At 34.1% G+C, this 16,880-nt stretch overlaps 1 protein-coding gene across 2 annotated transcripts in view; it reads left to right on the top strand.

Annotated features, from left to right (window-relative positions):
- Positions 1-16,880, top strand: part of rgs3a (regulator of G protein signaling 3a) — a 175,135-nt gene that overhangs the window by 107,888 nt on the left and 50,367 nt on the right. The window contains exon 1 of one of the 2 annotated variants that reach the window (XM_059549651.1): positions 4,031-4,283. The exons of the other annotated variant lie outside the window; for it this stretch is intronic. Coding sequence (XP_059405634.1) covers positions 4,269-4,283 — 15 coding nt within the window. The 5' untranslated portion in view covers positions 4,031-4,268. Of the gene's footprint in view, positions 1-4,030; positions 4,284-16,880 lie in introns of those variants that run through there. 2 annotated transcript variants of the gene reach the window in all.

Here is a 16,880-nt window from a genome sequence, read left to right as displayed (position 1 = left end):
GCACGGGTCACAGTTTCTCCTTTACACTTAAGAAAATCCCCAGAGCTCATCTGTATTCAGATATCGGTTAAAATAGCACAAATTAAACAACACAAATTCTCAACAAAACCGCGTCAGAACTAATAATGTAATCAGGCGAAACGGCCTCAAAATAAAAGGCATGTTGTTGGTATGATTTTTTATGTTTTTAAAAAACTCTTATGCCCACCACAGCTTGATGTATGAAATTAAATCGGTAAAGCTGAATTTTCAGCATCATTACTCCAGTCTTCAGTGTCTGACTTCCTGTTTGTTGTTGGCGCCCGTACTGCGTTTGAGCTCCGTCACTATATTCTTTTTTTGACTATTTTTATCTTAAAAATAAATTTTATACACTATCGTTTCCGTTTATATAACGTGTGAATATATTCTCTATTGTATTCTACAACAAAAACAATCAGAGCACTTCGTTATCACTAGTTTTATTTTGAGCTCCTGGGTCCGCTATTAGCTTATAGCCCGTTAGCATCAGCCGCGTGGTTGCTGCTAACTGCGCTTACATTGCTAATACTCTATTCACACACATTAAAACTGTGTATATATTTGTGAGTATAGTTGTATCTGATCAAATGTGCATTCTTATTCTTTAGCTTGGGTTAAACTAATTAATTTTACTTTGTTGGAACAGCAGCTATGCTAATGATGTATCTATTTGTTTCTATGTTTTGCCACGGGATTTACACAAGCTCCAGTTTGGATCCAGAACACCTGAGAAGAGATGATGCTGACCCTCAGAGGACCCCAGATGATGCTAACCCTGAATCAACAACAGAACTAACAAATATTGCTACAAGTGTCAATTATTAATTATTAATAATATTAATAATGTTCATCATCTGACTACGACTTATATAAATTTTTCTACAAATCCTGTCATACGTGCACAAACTGACAGTCACCACTTATAAGCTATTACTAAATATTGTAGAAACATAATTTTCTGTAAAGTTGCTTTGTAACGATTTGTATTGTAAAAAGCGCTATATGAATAAACTTGAATTGAATTTAATTGAATTCAGTGTCACATGATCCTTCAGAAATCATTCTAATATTCTGCATAAGAAACATTTCTGATTATTATCAGTGTTAAACACATTTGTGCTGCTTCATTTTTTAGGATTCTTTGATGAATAAACTATTTTTTAAAAAGTACAGCATTTATTTAAAACAGAATTTTTTAATTTTGATAATTGATAATACATTGATAATAATTAGAAATGTTTCTTGAGCAGCAAATCAGCATATTAGAATGATTCTGAAGGATCATGTGTCACTGAAGACTGGAGTAATTAAAATTCAGCTTAGATCACAGAAATACATTTTACAATATATTCATATAGAAAACTGGTGTTAAATTGTTATACTATTTCACAATATTACTGTTTTTACTTCATTTTGATCAAATAAATGCAGCCTTGGTGAGCAGAAGAGACTTTCTTCAAAGACGTAAAAAATCTGACTGACCACAAACTTTTAAACTGTAGTGTAAATTAGAGTTATGATGTTCCACCCACTTAAATGATACTTTGGCACGTGTAGTCCATTCTAAATAATGAGGACAAAAAATACATTTACAAATAATAAATAATACATTTAAGGGATTACATGCATCACTTAATCAAAACATTGATTTTCGAGAGCATTAGTGGCAGTGTGCCGATTTTTGCACAAACGGGGGCAGCAGCAGCTATGGTGCTTGGCCTGTAATGAGGTCACAAAATTCTGGACTATTGATAATACCAAGGATTTATCAAAGTCCATTAAAGGAAGTAGAGCTTTTTGCTATTTTACTTTGAAATGTCCTTCCTGATAATGTTTGGGGCTCAAACACAATCTTTTAGTTTTAAATTAGATTAAAAGACATCTTTTTAGCCAAGTATTCACAAAACACATCTGATAACCTTACACTCCAGTTATATGGGATGTAATAAATTATCTTTTGTCTGAAATAATATGAACAGCAGCTATGCAGAACTTTCTCCTTTTGATTTCTTGTTTCTATCTGAGGATGTCCATCCCAACGTTACTAAATTTTACACCAGCTCCAGTTTGGATCCAGCCTCACTTGTAAAGACTTCAGATGATGCCAATACATACAAAATACAAAACTGAATATTATCAAATATTATCCATATATTGCCTATAGGGGTAGGTTTGATGATTTTCAACCCACTTTGTATTATTGCAACATCTCTAATATCTGTAAATGAACAATGTTTACTATTTCTCTGTGTTTTGTACCTACACGTCCCCTTTCTATTTGTAAGCAACACTTTGCTGGATGATGCAAAATTAAATGATGAGTTTTGACAAAATTACAAAAATAAACTTTTTGCTGCATAAAAATGAAAACTGCTGTGTTTAAAATGAACTGGGTATCTCAGAGAAAGAATAAACATTGTTCTTTTACATATTTTACCAACATTGTAACAATACATAATGGTTTGAAAATGGTTGAACTTACCCTTTAATAATGTTGAAGGATTTAACTGAACACATGACTAGAGACTTTTTGTATTTTTATAATGCAGTAAAATAAATAAATATATAAAATAACTGCATAATTATAACTTGTATTATTGTAACTCAGTTTTTGCCATAAAGTTAACCTTTTTCTTTGTGAAATATCTTATTCATGTCAGTACTAAATAAAAAATAACATGCATTTTCTATGACCCCTCTTATTTTGGTAAAATAATGGACATTTTGCAGATTCTGCAAGGGTGTATGAACTCTTTTGGCTGCAGCTGTCTGAAAATGTATAAATGTTCTTTATTTTTCTTCTCACTGACATTTATTATGTTGAAAACACTTACCTAAGTTAGCCTTTTACCCTGCCTTTTATAGTTAACAATTTTTATTTTTAGGTTTATGCTAAATAAAAAGTGTTTACAGGCTGAAAAATTATTTTATGCCAATTTTATGTATTTTTCCCATTTTAAAGTCAATAATTTTGTTTTTGTATCAAAAACAAAACAAAACAAAAAAAGTCTTCCTTTTACACTATACTCAATTATCATATTAAAATAATATTTTCTGTTAAAAACAGCATTCTATTACTCTGATTGCACTTATGGTAATGTCATTTTTACTGTAGAAAATTACAGTATTTACAGTATTTACAGTAAATTACTGTGATAAAATTTACAGTCAGCATACTGTGGAATATATTACAGCAACTTACTTGCCAATTGCTGTCAGCAAGTTACTCTACATTTCACAATAATCTTTTTACAGTGTATATATATATATATATATATATAATACAGGCTAATGCGATTTAATTCATGTACTGCAATGTAGACAATATGAACTCGGTTTATTAAAAAAATAGATGTTGTGCATCATCCATTGGAATTGCAATTGCTATTTCAGGCTGGTTTGAACTCTGTGTCTGAGATGAATGTGACATCTCTGATTTAAACGATTGTTGGAGAGCTGAAAGACTGAAGGTTTCACTTGACCTTGACCTTGACCAAGTGCCTTTGTACTGGGATCTGTCATTTATCTATAGATCAGGTGGCTTTATCTTTGACCATTATTGCTTAAACTAAATTATTACAGCAGATATATTGAGGTTTCACTTTAATGCAATATGAGAACACAATGCACAACCCTTCTCAGTAATGACCTCACAAAAATCAAGCATCTTGCATTTTCTCTGCACCAGGGCTGGTGTAATTTGCACAAATGGCTAAGCGGGGATTGTGTGTTTGTGTGTGTGAGATAGAGATCCCATGATCTGCTGGCATAGCCTATGTATGACATGTGCCTGTTTCTTTTGCGAGCCTTTGATTCACGGCTTGGCTGCTTCTAAAAATAACAGCAAGCAGAGCGGGACAGTGGCCTGTCTCTGGAGAGAGAGAACGAGAGAGAACGAAAGAGAGAGACAGGACATGGGCAGTCCTCCTCTCTTTTCTTTCTCCCTCTCTCGCTTTCTCTCTCTCTATCCAGTCATTTTGTTCAGCAGCGCAGTTGCAGACACACACACACACACACACACTTATACACAGAGTGTGCAGCAAATGTTGTGGAACTCGCAATGAAACCGTTGATAGAGTGAGACAAATCCACACAGAGAGAACGAAAGGACAGGTAGACTGAAATAGAACGAAACAGACGCAAAAGGGAACTTACACTACAATTATAGGCAGAAGTACAGAAGGAGACGTCTACTGGACAGGATTCAGGATCAGCACATGTGAAAGAGACGCATTTACAGCGGCCAGATGCCTGTATTTAAGGTACACCTGCTTAATGGGACCAGAACTGAGCTTTTACACCTAATTTGACACAGTTTGTGTGTGCACGTGTATGTGTGTGTGTCCAGAAGACCGGAATAGATGTTTCTAAAGCTGCACGGTTTACCTTGCTGTATTATCAGTTTTATTCAATGTGTAGCTGACATTTATGTTGCAGTTCTATTTAGTATCACAGCAGATTTAATTAAAATAACATTTTATGTTTTCCAATACATATTTTCATTTCATTTTTTTTTTTGCATTTATTCTAATGCCGATTTTATGCTTACATCTAAACATTATAAGCTTCAATGTGAATGGAAAAAAATACATATATATTTATGAATATTGTTTTGGATTTATTCCTTTTTTAGCAAGCAATATTTTATGATGAGCAATGAACACTTTATAAGAAATGTTTAGCATGCTCATATATTATGTCTGTTTGAGTGTGTGTGTCTTTTATTGGTTATAAATGGAGCTGGCTGAGATAAGCAAGTAGTAAATTTTTAAATAAAGTTTCTTGCACTAGTTTTCGCATAGAGCAAAACATACACAGAGAGATGTGACATGATGATAGATTGCCTTATGAGGTTTATGCGACTGACATTTCCCACAATGCTCACGAAGGTGAGGTAAACCACAATTGTACGAGACAGAAGTGCGTGGATGTCAGTCTGCAGAGGAAGTGGTTCTTTAAGAAAGTTTATAATATGCACACACTTGAAGAGGAGATTTCTCAACTTGTTGTTCTTGAACACTTCCTCATATAGTTATTGTGGTATCTGAGAAGTTTTGTTTAAAAAAAAAAACTTTTTTACAGTTCAGATAGTCTATACCCACAAAATCTGTCATCATTTATGCACCTTCATGCAAACTCAAAGCTGTTTTGACATATTCTGTGAAACACAAAATGAGAAATGTATTGTTCATACTGCTCTTTTCCATTCAGGGCTATAAAAGTAGTCCATATGATTGGTGTGCTATATTTGAAGCCATTTGGTAGCTGTTGTGTGAATAATAGGCTACACCCATATTTAAGTTCCTGAAAATCTTCCCTGTAACTGCTTGCACACATTCAAATATGCTGTGTCAAGACATGTCATGCCAAGTTTCATGTCACATAAATGATAAGACATGTTCAAACAATATCAATGATGTCAAATATGACTTGATGTGTACATTGGAATAGGACACATTGAGACGCAATGACAAATGAGATGTAAGAGCTGTTTGTGTAGTGTTAAGGCATTTCATAAAGACGAAAAAGATGCAAGTGTTTTGGCACAAGAAAACCTTAATAACTTTGGACCTAAAAGGAAGGAAGGAAATATATAAATAAATAAACACCAGGTTTGTGCATCATTCAGAATTGAATTGAAAACAGTATGTAATTAATTTATTAATATAATTTTTTTCTATATGAATAATTCTCATACCCAAAACATGTCCGAAGCATAATTGTCACCACCCATTTTGTCATTTCTAAAAATAAAAAATAAAAAAAGATAATCAGTTTCACATGTCACCTACAGTATATAACATTGTACTTGATTTACATTTTACATGTAATTTTATGTAACATAATTTCATTTAACAATTACATTTTACTTTATTTAACATGGCTTAAGCCATGTTTAATTTCAAAGAATGTGCTTATGTGCAGTTCTTAATATCTCAAAAATTTTAAAGAAAGATTCCACTTATAAGTCCAATGGAATAGAACATATCCATTTGCAATTGTGAAAAAGACTGCAATCAGTCTTCAATGTTAATTACTATGTTCAATCAATCAACCAATCAATCAATCAATCAATCAATCAATCAATCAACCAGTCAACCAACCGTGTTAATTTTGACAAACATTTTTGATTTAGTCTTAGTCTTTATATTGAGAAGAAAATGCTTAATAGTCACATTTCAGAATAACATGCTTAATAGTCACATTTCAGAATAACATATCAAGTGTTGAAAATGAGACATTTTGAAATGTCACGCCATATATTGGCTCATTTTGGATTTCATGAGTGCTACACATTCCAAAGAAGTTGGGACAGGTAGCAATAAGAGGCCAGAAAAGTTAAATGTACATATAAGCAACAGCTGGAGGACCAATTTGCAACTTATTAGGTCAATTGGCAACATGATTGGGTATAAAAAGAGCTTCTCAGAGTGGTAGTGTCTCTCAGAAGTCAAGATGGGCAGAGGATCACCAACTCCCCCAATGCTGCGGTGAAAAATAGTGGGGCAATATCAGAAAGAAGTTTCTCAGAGAAAAATTGCAAAGAGTTTGAAGTTATCATCATCTACAGTGCATAATATCATCCTAAGATTCAGAAAATCTGGAACAATCTCTGTGCATAAGGGTCAAGGCCAGAAAACCATACTGGATGCCCGTGAATTTCGGGCCCTAGACAGTACTGCATCACATACAGGAATGCTACTATTTCTGGAATACTTCCAGAAAACATTGTTGGTGAACACAATCCACCGTGCCATTCGCCGTTGCCAGCTAAAACTCTATAGGTCAAAAAAGTAGCCATATCTAAACATGATTCCAGAAGCGCAGGCGTTTTCTCTGGGCCAAGGCTCATTTAAAATTGACTGTGGCAAAATGGAAAACTTTATTCAGCATTGTCTTCTCGCTGCTGACGTGTTTTCTGGTGAGCCCAAATAACAAAGATAACACGTCAGCAGCATCATATGTCAGCAGCGTCACTGCAGTGTTGTGAACGCGCTCACAACAAAACTGGATTGACAAAGAATTGTGACTCCCAGGAAAAACGGGATGTTTAGTCACCTTATCCCTACCCCTTCGTGTGCAGAGGCCATTGTTTCAGATTACTAGTTCGCATTTTGGTAGTCTATCCATCCACTGTGGCTGCCATACTGAGACTATATATGTGAACACCCCTTATCCGATTGCAATCCAATGACAGGGACGCACATTTTGTAGTCCCATCTCTCGTTAACAGAGACGCGACATAAATTTTGTCATAGTTTTTATCATCATATAGCCTATTCGTTTTAGCTCATCAACGTCTTATCTTAGTCACAGAAAAAAAATTGTTAACAGATATTTTTCTTCCTCATCTTCGTTGACAAAATAAACAGTCAATCAATCAATCAATCAATCAATCAATCAATCAGTCAATCAGTCAATCAGTCAATCAATCAATTTAGTTCCTGTGCATCTTTGTCTACAAACAATGAAGCCATGAGTTTAGTTACTTCAAAAACTGTGATTTTACCTATTCGTTGTATTTTAATATTGAAGAAACTTTATTAACAAAAGTTGGCAGCATTGGAATCAAGTTACTGTGCTCCTGAATGTTTCTGTGTGTGTGCACAGCACAATCTCCGATCTCTGAGTCTGAGTAATGTGTGTGTGTCAATTAAAGCAGCACATACATTTTGAATCTTGATTAATCTTGGAACCAGTGCATTTTTTTTATTCGTACCTGCTAGCCAGTCAGAATTAATAATTCAAACTCACCATGGTATAATTGACTTAAATGCTTTACTTTGTAGTTGTAGTTTTTAGTAGCATTTAAATAAGTTTTCACTTGTTTACTGTTCTAGAGTATCTGCTTTTCAGGCCATTTTGAGCACCACAAACAGAGCAGATAGGACTCTCTCTCTCTCTCTCTCTCTCTCTGTATGAATGTAGTGGATGTTAATGTTTGTGTAGTCAGTCGGACATGGAAGTCCAGCCAAGTGGCATGATGTCTTGAGTAAGGCTAGTGTGAGTGATCAGTGCTTAATGGTGTGTTTGTGAAAGACTCTCTCTCTCTCTCACACACACACACACACACACACACACACACACACACACACACACACACACACACACACACACACACACACACACACTCACACACTCTCTCTCACAGTCTCTCTCTCTTTCTTTCCACTCATGATGTGTTTATGGGCTGCAACGTGGTCTCATGAGAATACGTGTGTATTTTTTATGTTAAGTGTGGTTCTACCACACGTACATTTACTTACGTTTTCATGCACATAAAAACGTACAACATTGACGTATTTATAGCAGTAAAACATACAAATACTTACGTATTAGCAGGTAAAAAAACGTAAATAATCTAACATAAAGTGTGAATGTATATGAATTCCCATGTATTAATATTAAAATCGTGGCTTTAATGATTTAAATCTGTTGTATTTAATTGTCATATCAACACATGTTTTTAGTTGAATTTATTGAAAGAAGTTTACTCATCTACTTAATAGGAAATAACATTTCTGTGCATGCTGAAAACTCGTTTCGGGGGATTACATAATGTTAAACGAGACTACACTTTGAAACCTTAAATGAATACAATTTCTGTAATTGTTTAACCATTTTGTAATATTTTGCTCTGCGATTTTCTTCTATCCAGTGACTGACAATACATCCATAGATACAAAAAAACACAGCATAAAATTATAAATCACATCCATTTTATTTGTTTGCTGTACTCCATATCTTTAGAATCCAGATGTTTGCAAGGAACAGATCCAAATTCAGCCCTTTATCAATCGATCTTCAGCTTCATTCTCAGCAACAGCGACCGTCATAGTCAAAGCCCGTGCTCGTTATGATTCGAATTTGAAAATAGAGCCAGTGCGCCACCCTCGAGAAACGTCACGACATGGTTTACGGCACTGATATCGAACGCTCATTGGTTCTCACCTAATCCGACACAGATTGCGACATGCCCTGTTTCAGTTGATAGACATTTTAAATGAGTATTTCTTTTACTGTCTATGTTAGTATTGCGCCTTCACGAAGAGAAGACAGATTCATAAATTCCTGGATTAATAAATTAAATTATGCTCTTTACCCTATAAAAACTATTACCTCCAGAGAGGACTGCGACTGGAACTCAATATCATTTGAACTACTTTTGGTACCACTTTTGATATTTTATCAAAAAAATAAATGATTAACGTTACATTTGTTTGTCTGTTATTCGTTTATTTATAACAGTAACGTTATGTAGTTTTAAGAAATGGTTATGGGTAGGTTTAGGGGTAGGTGTAGGATTAACGTTAGTGGCTCAAAATATCGTCTTAATGTTATATTTTTACTAAAATTGTAATTTTCCTACACATTTCTGTCCATTATGTTTTATTCTTTTAACATTCTGTATAAAATGGGTAGGTTTAGGTTCGGGTGGGGTTTAGGGATCTTACATTTATCAAAACAATTCTAAAAAGGGAAAATATACATAAGTATTAAATTAAGCAGATACGCATTGAAAAGCAGCTTCATGAGCAAATTTCTATGGATAACTGACTGGTCAGAGAACACGTTCTATTTGTACGTATTTGAGGTTGTTTTTACGTAAATTTAGATACGTATCGAACCTGTAATTATGTCCAGATAATACATAATAGATTCTATAAATACATAAAGGCACATACGTATTGGACAATTTACGTCTAAATATGTACGTTTTGATTGTGAGATCAGGCTGGTTGTGAAGAGGGTGTCGCCCATCCGACCACTAGATTTCTCGTTGTCTCTCAGTCCTCTCTTTCACTTCTTGTGATGTCAAGAGAAGAGGGGGTGTCAAGAGAAACATCTGAAACATCAAAAGACTTAAACAAAAGCCTATTTTTAATGTCATTGCTGTATAAGAGCAAAAAATGACACATTAAAGTCGGCTAGATTTTCTTATCTCTGTTAAGGTGCCCACTAAATAATGGATCACCAGGTTTTGCCTTGCTCATGCAAGCTTGAGTACTGCTACCATCAAAAGAAAAGGTAATACTAAATAAACCACACCCTAAAACTATAATACATATTGTATACTATTTGATACATACATTTCTAATGTGTCTAAATTATCAACATGATTAAAACTTTGCTGAAAAACCTGTTGCACACAATGTACCACATGCATGCTGTCGTCTGATTGTTAGTTAAATTTTTAGCAAGTAAAAGGCCTTTTAGTTTAATTGTACAAATGTCCACCTTCAGCTTGTGGATCAAATGTCTTTCTGCCATGAAATCTTTACAGAACTCTCACTATATGTGATCCTGGACCACAAAAGCAGTCCTAAGTTGCTGGGTCAAAATTATAAATTTTTCTTTTATACCAAAAAATCATTAAGATATTAAGTAAAGAAGCATTAGAAACAAAAGCATTAGCAAATGTCCTACCCTAAATATTTAAAATCTTATTTTTTTATTAGAAATATGCATTGGTAAGAACTAATTTAAACAACTTTAAAGGAGTTTTTCTCAATATTTAGTTTTTTTTAATTTTTCAAAATAATATGAGCTATAAAAACCTTGTGACAAATAGGATACTCAAAAAAAAAACATTTGCAAACTTTCTTCCCATATTGTTTAAAAGTTAAATAAACCTCTCCTTTGTCTATTAGAGTGTTGCGTGCAAATATGTTAAATAAATCTCGAGAAGTGCATAATTTCTGTTAAACTATATGTTGCCCTCCTTCACAAATGGAAATGAATAAGATCAATATAGGCACCTAAATTAATTTTCACAGGATAGATGGATGGATGGATGGATGGATAACAATTAAAAATCTTGGTATCGTTGTAATCTCTAGTACACTGTAAGTAAATACATACACATACATACATTTCAAAAGTCCTTTCTTTCATTCAGAAATGATTTCTTTCATTATCCCTCCAGTTCACAGATGTTTTCTTTAGCCCTAAAACATTGAAAATTCCTTAATTCCTAAATTTTAACACAATACATGTAGGGCAGGTTACATAACACTGTATTGCAATGAGTCCCGCTATAAGAAGTAGGCTACTCAATGCAGTTAGAGAGAAAATTGACATAATTCCCTATTGTGAATTCTATTTACTGCAGCATGAGAAAGTATGAAGTCCCCCAAGGGTCATGTACAGTAGAAGAATGTTTTTTTTGATAATCTTGTGCCTACAGTTTTGCAATCGGTGCTCCATTTATGAACTATACTTATTTATTTTGCAAACAGCTCCCTCATTTCAATTTTTTTTTTTTTTTGTCCGCAGGTTTGTAATTTGAGCCCTCAATTTAGAAGTTATTACTCTCAGATTTGACAACTGTACTCTTAGATTTGTAATCTGCACAGACAGTTTTGTAAACTGTAGTGAGATTGGGCATGAGGGAAACTGTGGTGAGCTTGGGCGTGAGGGATCAAGAAAATGAGGCTTCCTTGCGGCGACCATGTTAATGACTACAGCAGGCGTAGCCATTGCAAACAGCTCCCTCATTTAATTTTTTTATTTTTTTTTAATTTTTTGCCCGCATATTTGTAATTTGAGCCTTCAATTTAGAAGTCTTTACTCTCAAATTTGACAACTGTACTCTTAGATTTGTAATCTGCACAGACAGGTTTGTAAACTTTACCCACCCTTTTGGAGCTCATCCTCTAAATTTAGAAATTCACTGATACATTTATGCTAAAGATGCTAAACATTTTTACTCCCATGTTACTCTACAGGTGGCTTCTGTAAGAAACAGTACCTAAATGTGAAATTATTACATGGATTTTACAGCATTGTGACCTTTCACAGCTCTTTGTGGATGGTACATTCTGTTCAACTAAATGAATTTTGTCGGATATGTTTGTCTGTTTTCTAACATTGGTATTTACTGAAGGTATTATTTTACTAATAATTAGTGCATTTTATTGCATTATTTTATTTTAAATAGGTCACATCAAAATGTTATAGCGACAAAGCTTTCATTTGATGATCATGCAGCGTGTCCCACCAATGAGCTGCAACATTTCTCTTCCCTTCTTTCATTAATCTTTTAGGTCTAGCGGCCCTAACAATGTTTGTTTGTGGAGGACAGGCGTTGGTGAGATTAGGCATGAGGGATCAAGAAAATGAGGCTTCCCTGCGGCGGCCATGTTAATGACTACAGCAGGCGTCTTTATTGGGCCGAGTGACTTTGTGATGGCTTGTGTGACCTTAATCAAGTATTGTGTGACCCTGACCTTCTGTGTTTGATTAATTTTACCTCTGTGCCCTTCCCTCTCTCTCTGAGAATATATTAGGCCCTAGTATCAGAGAGATTGTCTCTAATGGCCATGGAAAAGGTAATGGTTGTTTTGTTTACTATTTAATATTTTATGGCTCTATTTGGTGGATCATGTCTGCTTGCTAAAAGTGAGACATATTGCCAGATTCTACTTAAATATCTGTGATAAAAGCAATTGTTGGAAATGACCTAATGTCATATTTCACAGTGATGCATATTTTTGAGTTGTTTATCCACCTTTTCACTACACACTTTGATTCTTTGCATGAATTATGGGAGTAGCTTCTATTAAAGTGTAAACAATCAGACAAAGGTTCACTTTGTGAACACAATAATAAGAATTTTCAAAAACTGGGTACATTGTCAGTACATTAGCAAATTACTTTCAAGTGCCAATAAATAACCCCAAAACCTCAATTTTTCTACTGCAATATTAAAGACAAGTTAAATATTATCTATATAATGTGATATACGTAAGAATTGCATTTTAAAGCATCCATTTGAAAAAAAGAAAAAAATTATTCAAAGCTTCTTCATGGGATAATTGAATCCAGAAAAGAATCCAGTGCATTATTCATGGGATATATTGTAAATTAAATCAGGATAGAAGGCCACAAAAATGCATTTTATCTAGTTCTCTTTTTTTCATACTGCTATAGTGGAATACAAAGGAAAAAGAAAAGAATAGGGAGGAAAATAATTTAAAAATTGCTCTTGCCGTATTCTTTTTACACCAGATCACAATTAAATACCAAGTGTTAACGTTATTCTTCTGACATTATGAAAATAGAACATGAAGAAAAAATGAAATTATTTGTTTAAAAAAGGCAGATAGGAGAAAACGGGATAAATTTACTTATAATAAAGCTGTTGTTATAATGCATATTTTAACAAGTTTAATTAAACTTTAATTAGTTAAGTTAGTAGTTATTAAGATTAGCATTCAGAATGTTTTACGTGCTAAATATTGTAAACCAAAATTATAAATCAGGCTTCTTTAGGGTCAACATGAAATCAATCCTAATTACAGTATTTTCTTGTTTTCATCTTGCTGGTCTCTTAGAATTAAATACCATTTAGAGGGTAAATAATGTACAGAGATGTACCTTTTTAGTTTGAACTTAGGTCAGTGATTCCGAACCACCTCCCCCAGCTTCAGAGTGTGTGAATCCTAAACGTTATGAAGGCAATTCAGTAGTGTAGGAAAAAGGAAAAAATAGAAAATAGGAAAACAGGTAAAAAAAAAAAAAAAAAAAATACATATATACTACAGATTTCCTGGAAATTAATAACTGGTGAGAATTTTTCTAAGCTTGAAGATGTTGAAAGCATTGACTTTTAATTAATTGACAAAAATGATAAAAAAATATAATTTTTGTTTTGAAGACGAAAGAAAGACTTTAGGCAGGTCATGTTAGTCAAGGATGCAAACAGCTGATGCTCAGCTGGTCATAATATCTGCCAATATAATTCAGACACATACCAGAGTGGTTCCACCTCTTTTGTGACAGTCTTTAGGCTCTAGTGCCTCTAATATCTGTCTTGAGTTTGCACGGAAGCATACTGTCAACATCAGCATATTGCTTCAGTTCTACTTGTCTGTAATTATTGTTTGAGAAAAAATATCTTAATTTTGTTGTGTGGCACTTTTCCTGTATTCAGAAGAAAACATGAAAATATTCTAGAAACCTATCAACACAACCATTTAACTGTGGGATTTTATAAGACAGCACAAAATGATAGCGTTGACTACTTACACAGTGCTTGCAAAAACACATCTGTTTGGCTATGTGCAATTTACATGCAGTTACAGATATCACACACACACACAAATGTATTCAGTACACGTGACAATCCGTATTTCTAAGCAGTTTATATTGTCCATGTCCACTTAATATTCTGTAACTTAATATTTGTATTTTTGTTTAAGACACATTTTCATCAAACACTAAAATATCACAAAACAGACAATATTAATGGTCCTTAAGAAGGCATAATTTTCTTAAATATAAATTCTTTTTTCTTGCATTTGAACTTTGAATGACATATTCTTAACAAGTTTCTGAAATTCGTCTATTTAGTTTACTTGATTCAAGGTTCTTCAAAAAACCTCTTCGGAATGTCTTTGAAAGGTACAACGTCAACCTTGGATACTTACTGTGTGGAAAAACTTTTTCCTGGTGGACTGATAAAGGCCTGTGCACTCATGGAAACTGCACAAAGAAAGCGAATTAAATTGGAAACTGCTATTTTGAGAAAGATTTTGAAATTTTCAGTAGATTTGAGAATGTGTCATCTGAGGTTGACACGATAAATGGTATGACTCAGTAAAGAAGACATAACCAAAATGTCTGTAAACATACATTTGTAATCCTTTTGGCTAAAATCATTAAAAATTCATTAAATTATTAGGCATATTTATTGACATGGTAATGCAACATGATTATGGCAAAATGATAAATTATAGTTTTTCCATCCATTGCTAATCACCTAACAGAAGAAAACTTCCTCCAAGTAGTGGTAACTATTAAATAGCTGTTGTGAAGTCTTACTTTTGTTTAGGATTGCTTATCTTTTAGCTTCTTTAGTTGAGATAAAATGTAAAAGGAAGTGGTGAAGGCTCTGGTTTAGTTTAGAGAAGATTCCAGCTAGGTTTTTAGGATTTAGCTGACATTATTATATAAAATATAGGAATGAAGGTAACAATTTATTATAGAGACCTTAACTTTAATGTTTTAACCTTAAAGTTAATGGTTTGTTAATTGTTTGTGATTGTCCTTTAAATATATATATAAAGAGAAGGACAATTTATTCAGAATGTTGTTTCCAGAGTTCTGATTATCTTGCCTTTATTTCACCTTGACTCAGCCGAGTTACTTGCGACTATGTGTATTGAGAGCATGAAGCTAAAAATTGCTTTGCTCCCAGATTGCTTTCTTTAAAAAGAAATGGCCCCATCTTCAACCTCTGTGGTGCCTAAGGGGCCACATGAGCTAGAGAAGCTAGAACAAGACATGGATCACAAGGTCTCCAATGATAAGCTAATGCCTGCTCAAGCCTATCTCGTATCTCATCTTCCCCCTAAGGTTGTTATGCCTCCAGTTTGCTAGTGATGACATGCAAACAGTGGTTATGCTGCATCCAGTCATGTTTCACTGTGAAGATGAGGAAATCAATACTTGTTTGTAGAGGTCTAAAGAGTACCTGAATACCATACTTGAGTAAAAGTTCAGATAGCTTACAGTGAAAATTACTCCGTTACAAGTCACCATTTCCAATAGGCCTACTACTTGAGCAAAACGCTATCTCATTTGAATGGTACTCATACTAATCATAGGCTCAGTTGTGCTCAAGTTCTCAAAAAGGGCATGTCAACCAATATCCTTTGAAAAGGTCTAAATAATATTACGTAAAATCAAACAATCAAAGTCTACTTGCACATGCTGGTTTCAGCTGTAGACACGTCCTTATCTCATATATGAACAACCTGTGATCAACTAACATACTTGCAATCATGTAAAATAGCCTTATTAGCAAGATTGGGTGAACAAAGCCAAAATGCACAAGATGTAGACGACCTTAAAAGCCCTGTAGATGTTGATGTCAATTTTTTTCTTTAGTAGCAGGAATAAACCATGTGCCATGCAAAATGTAATGAGTAATTGCATTACTTATCAGAAATGTAGTGGAGTAAAGAGTACATACACTTACTGAAAAATGTAGTCATGTAGAAAGTAAAAGTTGCTAATATCTTTGATATTCAGGGAAACTACAAAGTAGTAAAAAAGATACTTAGGTACAGTAACTAATTACATTTACTCAAATACTTTACTCCACTGCTTCTTGTTGTTCCGACAACAAGGTTTGATCATAGACAAGTGAGGGGCTCTTTGAATCTCTTCCCTGTTGGATGGAGAAATGGTATACAGTCAGCTGTTTACTCAGAGTAGCTGAGTTACTCAGGTTCACATTGGTACAGTCAAGAAATTTAAACTAAATTAGGTCAATCCAGAGGTGGATCCTTCAGTCGAGGATGACCACTTACTGTAAATCCATTTGCATAAATCTAAGCAGTGCCATCCAGGGGTGCATTTACCTAAACGACTGTTATCCTACTATGGTCAAGTTCCTTGTTAGTATGACATGTGGACTTGAGTGGATAACAAAATAACCAAGCAAAAATGCAGTGCATTTTGTATCTTTCATTTAATATCAAGGACAGGCAACTCTGCATCTCTCACAGATTACAACCTCAAACCGTAAACCACATGAACTGTGGTTTGTTGTTTTATATATCAGTCAGACAGTCTCCTATTCTGGGTGGTTCTTGGCCAGAATAAGATGCAATAAGGATTAGATTTTGTGGCAGTGGCCTGGATTAGAGAAACTAGTTGAAATTTATAGTGCTTTGTATAGGTGCTGTAGTGTTGACTTCTTAATGGCATGTGCTAAATCATTTCCCACCTTGAGCCACAGGTCTGCTGGTCATTAGCCTTGCCTGATATTTTAAAAGCTGCTTGTGTTGGTGCAAGCAATGTCTCTTTGTCTTTTTGCTCCATGTTTTGATATGTGGAGTTAAACCATT

The sequence above is a fragment of the Carassius carassius genome, chromosome 5, assembly GCF_963082965.1.
Source record: "Carassius carassius chromosome 5, fCarCar2.1, whole genome shotgun sequence".
Classification (NCBI taxonomy): Eukaryota; Metazoa; Chordata; class Actinopteri; order Cypriniformes; family Cyprinidae; genus Carassius; species Carassius carassius.
Note: the sequence above shows the minus strand (reverse complement) of the source record. Positions and strands in the feature narration are given on the sequence as shown.